The 16,613-nt window shown below is 40.9% G+C and overlaps 1 protein-coding gene across 1 annotated transcript in view; it reads left to right on the top strand.

Moving 5' to 3' along the window:
• Positions 1–16,613, top strand: part of JADE3 (jade family PHD finger 3) — a 55,037-nt gene that overhangs the window by 28,932 nt on the left and 9,492 nt on the right. The window contains exons 4-10 of the mRNA XM_073664446.1: positions 912–1,069; positions 3,989–4,179; positions 4,851–5,062; positions 5,475–5,642; positions 8,316–8,432; positions 9,235–9,705; positions 10,754–10,871. Of these exons, the coding sequence (XP_073520547.1) occupies positions 912–1,069; positions 3,989–4,179; positions 4,851–5,062; positions 5,475–5,642; positions 8,316–8,432; positions 9,235–9,705; positions 10,754–10,871 (1,435 nt within the window). The remainder of the gene's footprint in view (positions 1–911; positions 1,070–3,988; positions 4,180–4,850; positions 5,063–5,474; positions 5,643–8,315; positions 8,433–9,234; positions 9,706–10,753; positions 10,872–16,613) is intronic.

The raw sequence follows: 16,613 nt of genomic DNA, 5'->3' as shown, positions 1-16,613 counted from the left end.
ACCATGGTCTGTTGTGACCTAATGATTCAAAGTGCTTTACGATGAATTTCAGTCTGCATATTCGCGGATGGGTGATTTTATACCTGTGAGCTCTTGTGTAGGTATGGTGCAGATTTCTGAATTACTAAACCTTGTACACTCGGTGCCCCACTGAATATTCTGCTACTGCAGTGCCGTTCATCATTCCAAGTTTCAGACAAGGCTAGATGTAAATGCCTTGCCAAGTCTGGGACATTTGCCAGGAGCAGCTTTTATGTCTCAGTAGATTTCTAGACACCTTGTTTCCGATTTCAGAATTCAGTGAAGAAAGCTTTTCATTTTTTGCTAAGCTCACTTGCATTCTATTTCTACATGATCAATGCAACTATTAACTTCTCTTTCTACAATACTTATTACCGTAATGGCATTGTACATGAGCTTTTGCGAATCTCTCGGATCCCCGCACATCGCAAAAACTGGAGCTCTTAATCCCCATTCCAATGGACTGGTGGTGGATATCGCTCACTGCCACTACATTCCAAGTCTATGGCACTGATGGAGATGGCAATGTACTCTGATATAGCTGTCAGTCTCATATACCATGAATGGAGCACCAGTGCCTATGCTTGATCGCCACTCTACTCAAATATTGGCAGAAAGACCCCCATTTTCATAACAGGTGTGGGTCCCAATGGTGTGGTCCTCAACAATCCGATACTCATCCCCTATCATGTGGCTAAGAGATTGTAATTTCAGGACAATGATTGTGGGAAAACATTCTGTAACGACTTTAAGGAATAAGGTTCTAATCTCTAAAACTAAAGTGAATTATTTTTGGCTAAATGTTTTATTTTTGCTGATCTGCTGACATTCTACATTTTATCTGATCTTTAGTTTTGCACACTGAGTCTCATATCTTTGTGCATTATCAGGTATTCCGGAAAGACCTAATCAGTGCCATGAAGATTCCAGATTCCCAACATGTCAATATGGATGAATACTATCACTTTGCAGACACGTGGAAACAAGAGTGGGAGAAGGGTGTCCAAGTACCTGCTAATCCGGAGTCCATCCCACAGGCTTCTCTCAGGTAGAAATGGAAGCATCAGCAATAACCTAATCTGTTTTATAAAATGTTTCCTGCCCCACATACATTACTTTCTTATGCTTTAGATACAGGATTTTTTTTTCTTAATTTCACAACTTGTGCTGCTGTATTTTACTATTTCACTCTGGTGGCCACTTGTGCGGTGTGAGGCTAGGTTTATACTAGAATTTTGCAATTAGTTGAAAGTTACTGCTTCTTTTGGGAGTGGAGGGAGGACAAATGCACCATTAAAAAATATGGCGCAGGCTATTTTTCTACCCCAGTTTTGTGTGTGTTTGTTTTTTTCAAAAAATTTAACCGCAGGAGCTACCTAGGCACCTGTTTCAAATCTTGAAGAAAGACAAATTTAACAGCTTGCGTATTTTGGCCAAAATATCGACCAATACCCCATGTGGTGTATTTATCTTATACACTATTTTTCATCTTTTTTGCACATTTTTGTGCAGGATGCGGCCGGGCCTCTTTAGTGTTGGCTGGGTGAATTGGGGTGTCTGTCCTCTGGGGGTGCACGTATATAGTGCTGGGCAGCCCGCCTGATCTAATAGTATGGGCGTCATCAATAGGCTGCAAGCTAGACACTGTGCATCACACACATCTGTGTGACTGGCGCCCTATGCAGACTCCATCGGTGTGCATGTATAATACTACACAGCCACCCCCTCCTTGAATTGGTAGGTTAGGGAGTGGCTGTCTGCATCAGTATTTCATACCTGTGCTGCCCCTGCCTTTATCATGGAGGCCTGCTGCATCCTGCAGTGCATTAGTAATCTGTCCTGGTGTTTGTAAGGCATTATCTTTTACTGTGATGTTTCTGGAAATTATGTCCAATGTTCACCAAATTTAACAGCATGCAGTAATGTGGTGTAGATAAGAGGAAATTAAGTATGAAATTCTATTTATCTGTTGGATTTTTCTTCGGTGATTGTGCAGCAGTATCACTGCATTTTCTTTTTTCCTTGATTTTGCTTTAAAACCAAAATATAAACCACTCTAGAATTTGGAAGGTCACTTTTTTTTTAAAAATGTGTGATGGTCTACCTTTGTTACCGCAGCCTTATTTGGTTATAGATGTGATCATAACCTTTGAGAGTATCTGCTTGCCCAGTCCGCCTTCTGTCCTCTCAGGCTTAAAGAGAATCTGTCAATAGGATCAAGCCTCTTAAGCCGTCTACATGGGCACGCAGGTCAATGGAAGTTGAACAAAATTATACCTTGACATCTACGATTTAATGTCTTATTCCAGAGAAAGACAGACACATTTTTATTAATATGTAAATTTGCTGTTAAGATCTCTGGGCTAAACACAAATCTCCCTGAGAATCTGCCCCCAGAGCTTATTTTGAAAGAAAGAGGGCATTACCAGTGTGAGACATGTACTGACTGACAGTTGTAATCACACGCTCTGCAGTGAGATCAGGCGAGAAGACTAACACGGTACAGCAGAGTTGAACTTTCTCACTGCAAACATGTTTGCGGCTACAGTTACCCTCTCATAGTGCTTTAGCTTTCATCTAACAGGCAGCCAATGTGCGGGAAAAGGCAGTACCGCAGAGCTGACATCACTGAGAAGAGAGCTGCTACTGTGTAAATGTGTTCCTAATGAGACGAAGTTCAACTCTGCTGTACTTTTGTTAGTTATAATCAAGCACAGCTATGAGAGGACATTTTATATCCTCAGATGTGTTTTGTAGTTCTTTTGTACTGCTTTTCCCCAACACTGTCTGTCTGTGAGATGGAAGCAGAAGAAGTATTAGTTGTAGTCAGGCACAGTTCGGTAGTGCGAGCAGAACAGCAGACTGTTGGTCATTACATGTCTCACACTAGTAATGCCACCTTTCATTTAAAATTAACACTGGAGGCAGATTCTGTTGAGATCTGTGCCTGATCCAGAGATTGAACTACTGTACCCAATTTATTATATATTTTAGGAGTCTGAGTCGGTCCATTTTATTCCGACTCCACCAAAATGGGCTCTGACTCCACGACTCCGACTCCTCAGCCCTGGTTAGGAGGGTTGATCCTATTAAGAGATTCCCTTCAAAAGGAAATCTTTCAGCAGGATTTCAAACCCCAAACTATTTATATCACCATGCAGTTTTTTGAAAGACAAGTCCAGCTTTACCTTGACATTCCCTTCCTCTGTTACTGAGAAATCAGCATTTTAATATCCAAATGTGGCTGTAGACCTGAAGCCTTTATCACTCAAGCTCTATTCTCCACCTCTTTTTGCTTGACTGGCGGCTCCTTTGCCTGAAGATACACAGCATAGAGGCAATCGATCAAACAGGAGTATGTGCTACTGGGGTGGGAAATAGAGCTGGAGTGACAGATGCTTCAGATCTACAGCCTCATATGCATATCAAAGAACTGATTTCTCAGTAACAGAGGAATGAACTGGCAATGTAAAGGTATTGTTGGACTTGTCTTTGTAAGAGCTACATGCACATATAAATAGTTGGGGCTGAAATCCTGCTGGCAATTTCTCTTTAAGGCCGTGACGTTAGAAAAAAGTCTGCCGAAGGCCCCAATTTCAGCTGGGCGCTGTGTATGGAATCCTTCTGAGCCTCCTTAAAAGATTATTTTAGGGAAGAGAAAGGTTAGGCTAATGGAATTTACAAACATAACTTCCTTCTCCCATCACCCGGGAGGTAAATCTCTACCAGACTCCACTCCACTTTACCTACACAGAATAAATGCACACTTAGTCAAATCATGTGTGGATGTGTATAGGGGGAAATGGAGGTCTGGTAAAGTCTGTCTGCCAAATGAGCGTTGAACCCAGTAGCATTTTTATGTTCTTTTACTATCAAGACAGTCAAAACAAGTATTGCCTTCAATGGCTATATGGCACAAATTGGTCATTGCTCTAGTTTGTAAGACTTTTATTTTTATTTTTTTTAGGGTAATCGCAGAGAAAGTGAAGGAGGTGCTCTATTCTCGTCCACGAAAATACATCCATTGTTCAGGCCAAGAACCTACAGAGCCTGGTTATATCAACATTCTGGAATTGGCGGAGAGCATGTGTCGTTATGATCTTGATGATGTCGATCTCTTTTGGCTTCAAGAATGTAACCTTGAGTTAGCAGACATGGGTAATAATACACTACATGTTTATTACTGGACCTTCATTTGCAGAAGTAGATATTTTAAAGGGATCATCTGGGACTTTGCTTATTTTTTTGTATGGGGCTGAAAATATACCGGCAGGTAGTTGCGAACTACCTGCCTGTTCTGCCCGGTGATGATCTCTGCTGGCTCAGGTGGTGATAATGTTGCTTTCTTTGACCTCATGTCAAGTAGAGCAGCTCTTCATCTTCCCGGCTGCTCTGTCAACGTCATGCTGATTGACAATTGGCCCCTCGTAGTTTGGCATCTTATTGTCAATCAGAATGACCTCAGCAGTAACGCCTGTCGACCGAGCGGAAGAAAAGACGCTGCTTTGTTGAAGTGTCGTCACCAGAAGCAAGAGAATCTCTGACAGGAGCAGTCCGTGACTGCTCTGAACCGATAGAAATCATCGCTGGGCAGAACAGGAGTTAGTTGGTTTCATATGAAAAAATAAGCAAAGTCTGGGATAACCCCTTTACACAGTGGATCAAATATTAGGACTTGTTAATGATGGAACACAGTATCAGTGTTTTTTTATTTTTCAGTATTCTCTGTTTCTGCTATGCTTATCTACTTTGTTACCATAATTTATTTCCCTCTTGATTGTTAAATTGACACCGGAATAAATTATTTATCTATGTTCTTCCTTTTGTAGGTAGTGCTCCTTTGGATGAAAGCACCATGGAAAAGACATTAGAAGTGCTGGAACGACAATGCCATGAAAACATGAGTCATGCCATAGAGACAGAAGAAGGTCTAGGTATCGAGTATGATGAGGATGTCATTTGTGATGTGTGTCGTTCACCTGACAGTGAGGAAGGCAATGACATGGTGTTCTGTGACCGATGCAACATCTGTGTTCACCAGGTGGGTTTCATGTTTTAAGATGTTTTATTGCATAATTCCTGCTAAGAACCAACCATTGTTAAATGGCTCCTGATGCACACGCCAGGTCTGGCAGGTGTAAAACAATGTCCTTCTCTTTCCAATGACAAGTTTATGTCCATTATTTTAGCTGTTTCGATAATCTACCACACTATGGATTATAGAGTTTGGACTTTGTGTGGTGTTAGTTATTTTTGAGTCTTGGCTAAAAAATACTAATGGGTATAACTACTGTTAAAATGAATTGTTGTTAGCTTTGTTATAGTACTTTTTTAGTGAAAAACAAAGTGTAGATTGAATGCAAAGATTGATGCTGTGATTCTGATGAGAAATTATCTGCACTGAAGCTTGTACAAAAAGACATGTCTATTATTTTTTCTTTACATATCGGTAGGCATGTTATGGCATCCTAAAGGTTCCAGAAGGCAGTTGGCTGTGTCGCACCTGCGTGTTAGGTGTTCATCCACAATGTATTTTGTGCCCAAAGAGAGGAGGAGCCATGAAGCCCACAAGGACGGGAACAAAATGGGCTCATGTCAGTTGTGCACTCTGGATACCAGAGGTACTTGTGATTTTGTGATGTTAAAGTGGTCTGTGACTTGCACGAGATTTTGGACCACTGGGTTCTTTGCTTGCTGTCTTTCCATATTACCTTTTTTTTTTTTTTTTCCAATCCGAATACATTGAGAGCTGTGCTGAACTTGTACCTTGTTGCCTTACTTTTATGTGTGGTGATAATTGAGTCTTTCACTCACCTAAGGGATACCTTTTATTATGCAGTAGCCTTGATTGAAGCAGCATAGTATAGGTGCAGGTCAAAATACCAGTCATTTCTGTAAAGTGTTAATAAAAGCTACAGTACTGACTTAGTCCACTGTTTTCAAGAGCTGCTTTTTGCCCTGACGCCAGCTGCTGTATACAAAATCCTTTTTTTCATCCAGAATTAAAGACAGACTATTGTCTCATCGTATTGTCAACCGTATGTCATCTGTATCCACAAATTACAATCAATTCCTCATGTTGTGTTAATTGATAACCTCATAATTAGAATTTGAAAGCTATAGTGAAAAAGAAGGAAGCCTCCATTATGATAAAAAATATGAAACGTATACTGATCCGCCTACAGGTACCTGGTTCTTCTACGAACAAATAAAAAGCTTCATAAATGCAACTTCTAAACAAAATGACAATTTATAGACCACATACTCCCTTTGAAAGCCTCTGTCTGACAAAGCCCTCCGGACCAGACTGTCTCCCTATTATACAAAATCTTCCAAGAAAGCCAGATAGTGCTTCAGGGACCCCCCCCCCTGTTCTTCTCAAAATGGGAGGAGGATTTGGGAAGACCTCTTTCTTCAGAGCACCGTGCCAAAATTCTTTTATTTACATTCAGATCCTCGCTATGTTCAGTGTCACAGGAGAGGAGCGTCAAGGTATTAACTAGGTGGTATAGGTGTCCCTCTACCATGCATTTAATATTTCCTACAACTCCGGATACCTGCTGGAGATGTTGGAAAGAAAGAGGCTCATACATTCATATCTGGTGGTCATGTCCAATTATAAAGAGTTTTTGTCTAAAAATTGTTGACCTATTTAACAAACTTTCCCTATACAGGGCACAACCTTCCTTAGAATTAGCCTTATTATCACTAAGTGACATCTCAATATCAGGGTTCAAAAAAGGTCTGTTGAGACATTTCCTCACAGCTGCCAGGAATCTAATTCCTCATTATTGGAAACAAGAAAAAATACTGTCTCTTTCAGAATTTATAACGGAACTCAATAACATATTTAGAATGGAACAACTAATAGGTCAGATCACAGGAACTTCAGATAAGATTTACAATACTTGGGCTCCTTGGATTGCGTTCAGAGAAACCCCAGACTTGGATTCCTGGTTAAATCGACTAAGTCACACTGAGCCCAATTGTTGATTATGTACAATGAGTACCCTGATACAGTTTCAACTCGCTACGAAAACTCTCAAGAGTTGCAATACCCCAGGAGAGAGACCCACCACCTACAGTACCTACTGTTCCCTCATCCTCCCCTCTTTCTTTCTTTCTTTCTTTTCTCATTTCTGTCCTGACTCTGGTCTTCCCCTCTGTCACTCTAGTCTAACACTTTCTTTCACCAACACAATTTTGTCATATTATTGTTATTCATGCACTATTTTTGTTCAGATATAATACAATTTTACATTAATCAATGATATATATTGTTACTAAGTAATATGATCGAGAAGTTAAATTGCTCCATTTTGACAATTTGTTGTCGTGTAGATACTGTACCATTTATTACTGTTCATTCTTGTTATACTTCACATATTCAATAAACTTCTAATTTATAAAAAAAAATATGAAACGTATAACGAAAAAGGAGGGAGCATCCACTGATAAAAAAAAATATAAATATTTGTTACACATTGAAAAAATGTTTACAGATAGGTCCATATAATATGAGAAAAGAGAGGAAGCAGAAGCAGGAAGAGAGTAAAAACCGCACATATAGTATCTCATCAAACTTAAGAAAGTAAGGTACTAAACTATGAATAATCCTAGTAACATACACGTATATGCATATATGAATGATCTGGTATATGACTGGTGTAGCAAATGGGTATTTAGTATCAAGTACAGATATGGTAATGTGAACCAGTCACCTAAGATACGTCACAATAGAGCATAGGTCAGCTATTCCACATAGCATGACATTGAGCGTAATGTTATTACATAACATAATGTAAAGCTTATTCTGTACTGTCTGTATAAGTCCCCCCTAAAATTTGTAAAGTGCTGCGGAATATGCTGGCACTATAAAAATAAAAACTATTATATTATTATTAAAGCAATGTAATTGGCTTTTAGCCATTACAGTATAGGATGTGGAGTAAAGAAGCACCTCGACACGCGTTTCACTACCACCTGCGGCTTCATCAGGCGATCTCAATGTAAATGGACTGTAGTCCCGGCACAGCCACACTCCCATGTACAATGCTTTTTCTGCATATACAATGAACTGGCTGCAGCGTTACACCACTTATATTTTAAGGGCTTATCCTAAGGAAAAACAATCAAATTATCCAATTATATTATAGTAACATGTCCACTTTACTCAGAAGGCCTTTTAGAATTTTTTACCTAATGACAAGCAACATTTACCAGTTGTTACTTACTTTTCTAGTGTAACATGAGTTTCTATTCGTAATAAAACAATGCTGTCATTGCACATACAGGTGAGCATTGCTTGCCCTGAAAGGATGGAGCCAATCACCAAGCTTTCCCATATACCTCCGAGCCGGTGGGCATTGGTGTGTAGTCTTTGCAAACTGAAGACCGGAGCCTGCATACAGGTACGGTACACATCTCTATTTTTTTTTTTTTTTTTACTTAAATCAAAGAATTGTCTTTTAATAGATTAACTTGCTTTACATGTATATGATTATTTGTAATTTATTACAATCTGCCATGTTTAAAGGAGTCAAAGATCAATGCATGCATGGTTTCCATTGTATTAAAAAGTTGGAATGGGACTTGCGCTTTCACAACATAGATGAGATTCCTGACTGTGGACTCTCACCAATGGTGACATGTCATAAGTAGTGTTGAGCGAGTATGTTCTATTAACCCTTTCGCCGAGTATGCTCGGGCCGAGCGCCGAGCATTTATAGCTGCTCGGTGATATTGTTGAATCGCTCCCGTGTGTATGATTTGCAACTGTTTGACAGTTTTATTACATGGGAGGAATGTCTATTTCTTACACATTCCTCACATGTAATAAAGCTGTCAAACAGTTGCAAATCATGCACACGGGAGCGATTCAACCATATCACCGAGCAGCTGTAAATGCTCGGAGCTCGGCCCGAGCATACTCGGCGAAAGGGTTAATAGAACATACTCGCTCAACACTAGTCAAAAGTCTTCAGAAAAAAAACCTTTAACCATGGAGGATTGTAAGAACCATATACATTAGTTTTGGACTTCTTGAACTCCAGGTGAATAATTCTGTAGCAGACTGTAATATAAGATGCCATGTTACTGTCATGTCATTAATTCTACAGATTTCTGATGTCTGTATGCTCTTCATCCTAGTTTACCATTGTGTAAGTATATTGCTTGTGTTCTGTGTCACTAATTTATGCTTTCTTTGTGTAGTGCTCCGTTAAGAGCTGTATCACAGCCTTTCACGTCACTTGCGCATTTGAGCACAGTCTGGACATGAAGACTATACTAGATGAAGGTGATGAAGTAAAATTTAAGTCCTATTGTCTAAAGCACAGTAAGAACAAGCACTGTTCAGCAGAACAGGACGAGCCTGAGAAGCCTCCTGTGGACAACAGACAGAGTGAGAGTGAAAAGACCAGCCTCCGAGCCCAGAAACTGAAGGAGCTGGAGGAAGACTTTTACACTATGGTGAACGTGGATGACGTGGCAGCTGAATTGGGATTGCCCAAGCTAACAGTGGACTTGATCTATTCTTTCTGGATGTTAAAACGAAAAAGTAATTTTAACAGGCCGCTTGTACCACCTAAAGAGGAAGAACAGAATGGCTTGATACAGCCCAAAGAGGACAGTATTCATACCAGAATGAGAATGTTCATGCACCTGAGGCAGGATCTTGAAAGAGTAAGTTGGGTGTTGCATTTAATCAGTTTTTTTTTTTGAACTAAAGAATTACATTTATAGAAATCACATCTTGGTAAACTGCCATTTTAAGAGGTTATTCCCCTAAAATTTAGCTTCCGAATGAAGGGTGTCTGCTACCACCGAATGGGTTCAAGAGATTTATCTTGATTTTCAGATAATGGTGGGAGGGGGTGCCGTAGAGGAGTGGCATCTCAGTAGTACAATGATGGTAACCATTTTGACATGATGGCTATATTCCTCTTACATTGTTTTCTGTAACTCTAAAAAGAATGTGCGGTCAGAAAATATTTCTCTATCAGTTGTTCAAATTGCCTCTTCAGAGAGCTCTAGTGTCACCTGTTGCAAGGCTTAAAAGCCTCCTCACATAAGCATGTCACTATCAACAAAGAGAAACATTACCCCTTAGATCCCTATCAGAGGTAGGATGGCAATGACCGGTAACGCCTCTATACACAGATGATGACAAAGCATCCACCACGCAATAAGTGATGTCACAGCTGACCCTCCAGCCCTTTCCTTCACAATGACTTTTGTACATGCTCATCAGATGCGTCACTACAAAAGATAGGGTTAGAGTGTGTTCATTGTGGCTAATGTGCATGTAGATTTCCTGAATCGGGAAGTAGGAGTCTAAAAAAACCCCAGTGGCCAGTGTGGATTCCGATCTAAAAAAAAAACATTGTCAAGATGGAAGGGAAGCAATAGAAATAAAATAAAAAAACTGTGGACACTTGACTTGAAAGCATACGTACGCAGAGAAAATCTGACATTTTTATTAGGATGCCTCCTACAGATTCCATACAGTGGCATTCATCAATCAACCTTTGAGGTTATTTTCAAAGGTCCCATTCTATATTGTCCAGTCAGAGGCCAAAAAGACGCTGTATTCTCTCCTGTCTTCCCCAGCATGCTAAATTTTCTGACTGGTCCCATCGATAGGGGTTAAGCTTTAAGCTGGGAAAACCTCTGTTAAAGCAGCAAAATGTTAAAACATCTGTTAGATCTCTATATGTTTTTCATTAAACAGGTAAGAAACTTGTGTTACATGGTCAACAGAAGAGAGAAGCTCAAACTGTCCCATAGTAAACTCCACGAGCAAATCTTCAATCTACAAGTCCAGCTTGTCAATCAAGAGATGGCAGCAGGTAACCTACATTTCATTGGGCTCCGTGAGAGACATGAGAATTCAGAACTACATGAATTTTAGAACAGATTGTGGCTATATCTGCATTGCATATTATACATAAATTACATTCATTTACATTCTGTTTTGTAACTTTTTTTGAAATAATAAACCAATGGGGGAATTAACTGCATGCATTCTGTACATAAGCTTATGCATTTAGGCCAGAGTGTCTGTCTTTATTAATTTTTTTGGACAAGTGTGTTGCTGTGCATTGTATGAGACTTGTTGCAAATTTCAGAGATAAAGTGGGTACGAAAAGTATTCAGACCCCTTTAAATTTTTCACTCTGTTTCATTGCAGCCATTTGGTAAATTCTAAAAAGTTCATTTTTTTTCTCCTTAAAGTACACTCTGCACCCCATCTTGAATGAAAAAAAAACAAATGTAGAAATTTTTGCAAATTTATTAAAAAAGAAAAACTGAAATATCACATGGTCATAAGTATTCAGACCCTTTGCTCAGACACTCATATTTAAGTCACAGATCCTCCTTGAGATGGTTCTTCTCCTTCATTGGAGTCCAGCTGTGTTTAATTAAACTGATAGGTGTGTGCCTTTCCAAATCAAGTCCTGTCTATATAAGACCTCACAGCTCGCAGTGCATGTCAGACCAAATGAGAATCATGAGCTCAAAGCAACTGCCCAAGGAGCTCAGAGACAGAATTGTGGCAAGGCACAGATCTAGTCAAGGTTACAAAAGAATTTCTGCATTACTCAAGGTTCTTAAGAGCACAGTGGTCTCTATAATCCTTAAATGGAAAACGTTTGGGACCACCAGAAGTCTTCCTAGACCTGGCTGTCCAGCCAAACTGAGCAATCGTGGGAGAAGAGCCTTGGTGAGAGAGGTAAACAAGAACCCCAAGATCACTGTGGCTGATAATAATAATAATCTTATTTATATAGCGCCAACATATTCCGCAGCGCTTAACAAGTCAAAGGTTCATATACAACAGTCATAAGTAACATAGTTAAAGATAGTACAATAATTGCAGCAAAAATAATGACGACCCTGCTCGTAAGAGCTTACAATCTACAATGAGGTGGGGGTGACACAAAGTACAATGGCTTATTTACAAGGATGGTCCAGCCACCTTGGGGGGATGAGGGATAGATAAAGGCGGCATGAGCTCATCACCAGCCGATATCTGTAGTGCTTTTTGGTTCGGTGGAGACTTTGGAGAAATAAGGGATGGGCTATAAGAATATAAAAGGACTTAGATTAGGGAACGTGGTAGGCCGCCCTAAACAGGTGTGTTTTTAGGGAGCGCCTAAAACTGTGTAAGTTGTGGTTCATCCTAATTTTTTGGGGTAGAGCATTCCAAAGAATAGGTGCAGCTCGGGAGAAGTCTTGAAGCTGGGAGTGGGCGGTACGGATTAGTGTGGATGTTAGTCGAAAGTCGCTAGTGGAGCGTAGAGAAACGGGTAGGTCGATAAACAGAAATGAGGGAAGAGATGTAGGGGGGTGCCACACTGTGGAGAGCTTTGCGGGTGAAAACAAGCAATTTAAATTGGATCCTATAATTCATGGGCAGCCAGTGCATTGACTGGCACAGAGTGGAGGAGTCTGAGTAACTTTTAGCCAAATAGATGACTTTCCCCTCTCCAGTCCATCCTTAATGCTGCTGCCAGGGTCGAGTGAGAGGGAGGCCAATTAATAGAGAGTTACAGTAGTCAAGGCGGGAGTGGATCAGGGCAACAGTGAGGGTTTTTGTTTCCAAGGTGAGAAAGGGGCGGATTCTAGAGGTATTCTTCAGGTGCAATTGACAAGAGTGGGCAAGAGATTGTATATGGAAGGTGAAGGAGAGATTGGTGTCAAACACAACGTCCAGACAACGCTCCTGCTGGCTTGGCGTTATTGTGGTGCCACACGGAGAGAGAGATGTCAGATTTAGGGAGGTGAGTAGACAGCGGGAGCAGAAGAAGTTCAGTTTTGGAAAGGTTGAGTTTCAGATAGAGAGCGGGCATGATGATAGAAACTCCGACCAGACAGTCACTGGTGTTCTGTAGTACAGTGGGGGTAAGGTCAGGGGATGAAGTGTAGAGTTGTGTGTCATCAGCATAAAGATGGTACTGAAAACCAAAATTGCTGATGGTCTGTCCAGTTGGGGCTGTGTAGAGAGAGAAGAGGGCCAAGGACTGAACCCTGAGGAACCCCAATAGTGAGAGGAAGAGTGGAAGAAGTGGAGCCAGCGAACGATACACTGAAAGAGCGGTCAGATAGGTAGGAGGAGAACCAGGAGAGAGCAGTGTCCTATATGCCGATTGAGTGGAGCATAGAGAGTAGGAGGTGGTGGTCAACGGTGTCAAAAGCTGCAGAGAGGTCAAGAAGAATGAGTAGAGAGTGGTCACCATTACGTTTTGCTGTCAGAAGGTCATTGGTTACTTTGAGTGCAGTTTCTGTAGAATGTAGGGGGCGGAAGCCGGACTGTGATGGGTTAGAAGAGAGTGAGTGGAGAGGTAACTGGTAAGGCGGGAGTAGAAAAGGCGCTCGAAGAGTTTAGAGATGAAGGGAAGATTGGAGACTGGTCTGTAGTTGTTTGTGCAGGAAGGGTCAATGAAGGGACTAATGGAGTGCTTGAAGGAGGAGGGGAAGATACCAGAAGAGAGGGATAGGTTGAAGATTTTAGTTAGGTGAGTAGTGACGACTGAAGAAAGAGACTGGAGTAGATGTGAGGGGATGAGGTCATGTAGTGGGATGAGAAGAAGAGAGGAGCCTGGAGACTTCTTCTGTGACTGGGTCAAATGTGGAGAGTGATCCAGAGGAGATGTGAGAAGAGATGGGAGTCACGGCACTTGGTGGCTGGGAGCTGATTTCCTGATGGATGGTGTCTATTTTCTCTGTGAAGTAGGAGGCCAAGTCCTCGGCACAAATGTCCGTGATGGGGGCCTGCGCTTTAGGACTGAGGAGAGAGTGAAAGGTATCGAAGAGTTTTTTGGGGTTGGATAGTGAGGAGATCAGGGTGGGGAAGTAGGTCTGTTTGGCGAGGTGAAGGGCAGAGTTATGTTTTTAACATAAATTTATAGTGGATAAAGTTTTCTAGTGTGCGAGTTTTCCTCCATAGGCATTCGGCACTTCTAGAGCAACGCTGGAGAAATCGGGTTTGTGGTGTGAGCCAGGGCTGTTTTACTCTGTGTTTAGAGGTTCTGAGGGTGAGGGGCGCTACTTGGTCCAGCGTGCTTCTGAGAGTGTCATTGTAGTGATTTACAGCCAGATCAGGACAGGAAAAAGAGATGCAGTAGGGAGATGCGAGAAAGTTCCACAAAGTCAACTATCACTGCAGCCCTCCACCAGTCGGGCCTTTATGGCAGAGTGGCCCGACGGAAGCCTCTCCTCAGTGCAAGACATATAAAAGCCCGCATAGTTTGCTCAAAAACACATGAAGGACTCCCAGACTATGAGACATAAGATTCTCTGGTCTGATGAGACGAAGATGGAACTTTTTGGTGATAATTCTAAGCGGTATGAATGGAGAAAACCAGGCACTGCTCATCACCTGCCCAATACAATCCCAACAGTGAAACATGGTGGTGGCAGCATCATGCTATGCGAGCGTTTTTCAGCTGCAGGGACAGGATGACGGTTTGCAATTGAAGGAAACATAAATGCAGCCAAGTACAGAGATATCCTAGATGAAAACCTCTTCCAGAGTGCTCTGGACCTCAGACTTGGCCGAAGGTTCACCTTCCAACAAGACAATTACCCTAAGCACACAGCTAAAATAACAAAGGAGTGGCTTCAGAACAACTCTGTGACCATTCTTGACTGGCCCAGCCAGAGCCCGGACCTAAACCCAGTTGAGCATCTCTGGAGAGACCTGAAAATGGCTGTCCACCAACTTTCACCATCCAACCTGAAGGAACTGGAGAGGATCTGCAAGGAAGAATGGCAGAGGATCCCCAAATCCAGGTGTGAAAAACTTGTTGCATCATTCCCAAGAAGACTCATGGCTGTGCTAGCTCAAAAGGGGGCTTCTACTCAATACTGTGTGTGTGTGTGTGTGTGTGTGTGTGTGTGTGTGTGTGTGTGTGTGTGTGTGTGTGTGTGTGTGTGTATATATGTATGTATATATATATATATATATATATATATATATATTATATTCTATATGTGATATTTCAGTTTTTCTTTTTTAATAAATTTGCAAAAATTTCTACATTTCTGTTTTTTTTCAGTCAAGATGGGGCGCAGAGTGTACTTTAATGAGAAAAAAAAGAACTTTTTAGAATTTACCAAATGGCTGCAATGAAACAAAGAGTGAAAAATTTAAAGGGGTCTGAATACTTTCCGTACCCACTGTATGTCTGCTACTGAAATTTAGTAAGGAAATTGCACAACTGTTACTTAACATGGGAGAAAACTTTATGCAGAGAACCTCTTTTTCTATGGGCTTTTTGTTCTACTTTGTGTGAGACGTATATGATACTAGCCAGGGCCAGGTGCTTCAGTGGGTATTCACAGCACTTGGCACTTACATAGTGAATATCTTGTGACGGCACAAGACTTGGCAGCTGTATGAGCTATATGAAGCTAATTAATATTCTTAACACGCTGTGAGTGCCAGACAGTCCTTCTGTCTTGGCAAATAGAGACATTCCTAAACATTATCTCTATATGTAAATGAAATGACTGAAAACGTTGGATATTAGTAGATTAATGGCTGAAATATGTAAGCACGATTTCTAACCTAGTAGTTTTTGTTTTCTCTTCTGTATTTAGTGAACTCTTTTGGGACTGTCCTCAGGATGTGGCATGCATGGGCAGCCAGGTGCTCAGGGTTATTCCTAGATGGCCTCATGTGAATGAAAGCATCCTTTGTAATGTGGCACTGAATAATTTTCTCTAGTAAAGTCAGTCTGTTATAATGGCTAATAACAATTTACAAGTCCCACGACACATGCATATTCTGGTTCAAAAGGGATCTTCAGGTTTCAGAAATTAAATTATTTACTTTTACTGACAAGTTTGACAATTTTATAATATCTTGTCTCTTTACATTTCTCACAGTATTCTAGATATCTGCTTTCAGATTTGCAGAGCTAAAGTCCGCAGTAATTTACTGCACAGTGGATTTAGAAAACCCCATCCACATGTATCAAAATAAAACAAAAACCTTTCAAATCTATAGCGTGCTTATAATTAATGCGGATTTCCACACTTTTAATGTGTTGGGGTGACATTCTCATTGAGCACAGTGTGTTGTGTTTTTGTGGATTCCCAGCAGGATTTATTCACCAAGTGTGGGTCAGCAGGAGGAAGGGTGGTGCACTTATGTTTCCATAATCAGACGGATGCTAGTAAGTGACTGAAAGTAGAGCTCTTGAAAAACCTGAGCTCGCAAAGTATATTTGGAATATAAGTTTATTTAGCAAAGAATAGCACTTACACCTGCTGAAACTGGAATACCCCTTTAATTCCCAGGTGAAATAAAAATTCTGTTGCCAAGCAAGGCCTGTAAGGATCCCTGATCTTTTACTACACAACCACTCTATTATAATAAGAATATTGAACAGTTAGGTCATTTTTACTTCCATATATAAAGCTCGCCGTTAATCAGATTAGCAGATTTGTTATTTGTTGCTTTGGCTGTTCATAGGAATGTGCCTTACGCTGCTTCTATAATATGAAAGACGGCAGAAATGTTGCAAAGGGTTCCAATATCGTTAAAATATGACTATATTGGCTTATGGTCCCAATCACATCCT

This window comes from Phyllobates terribilis, unplaced genomic scaffold (genome assembly GCF_046119375.1).
Source record: "Phyllobates terribilis strain yellow unplaced genomic scaffold, ASM4611937v1 Scaffold_2__4_contigs__length_985480577, whole genome shotgun sequence".
NCBI classification, from domain to species: Eukaryota; Metazoa; Chordata; class Amphibia; order Anura; family Dendrobatidae; genus Phyllobates; species Phyllobates terribilis.
This window is presented reverse-complemented; position numbering and strand designations above follow the sequence as displayed.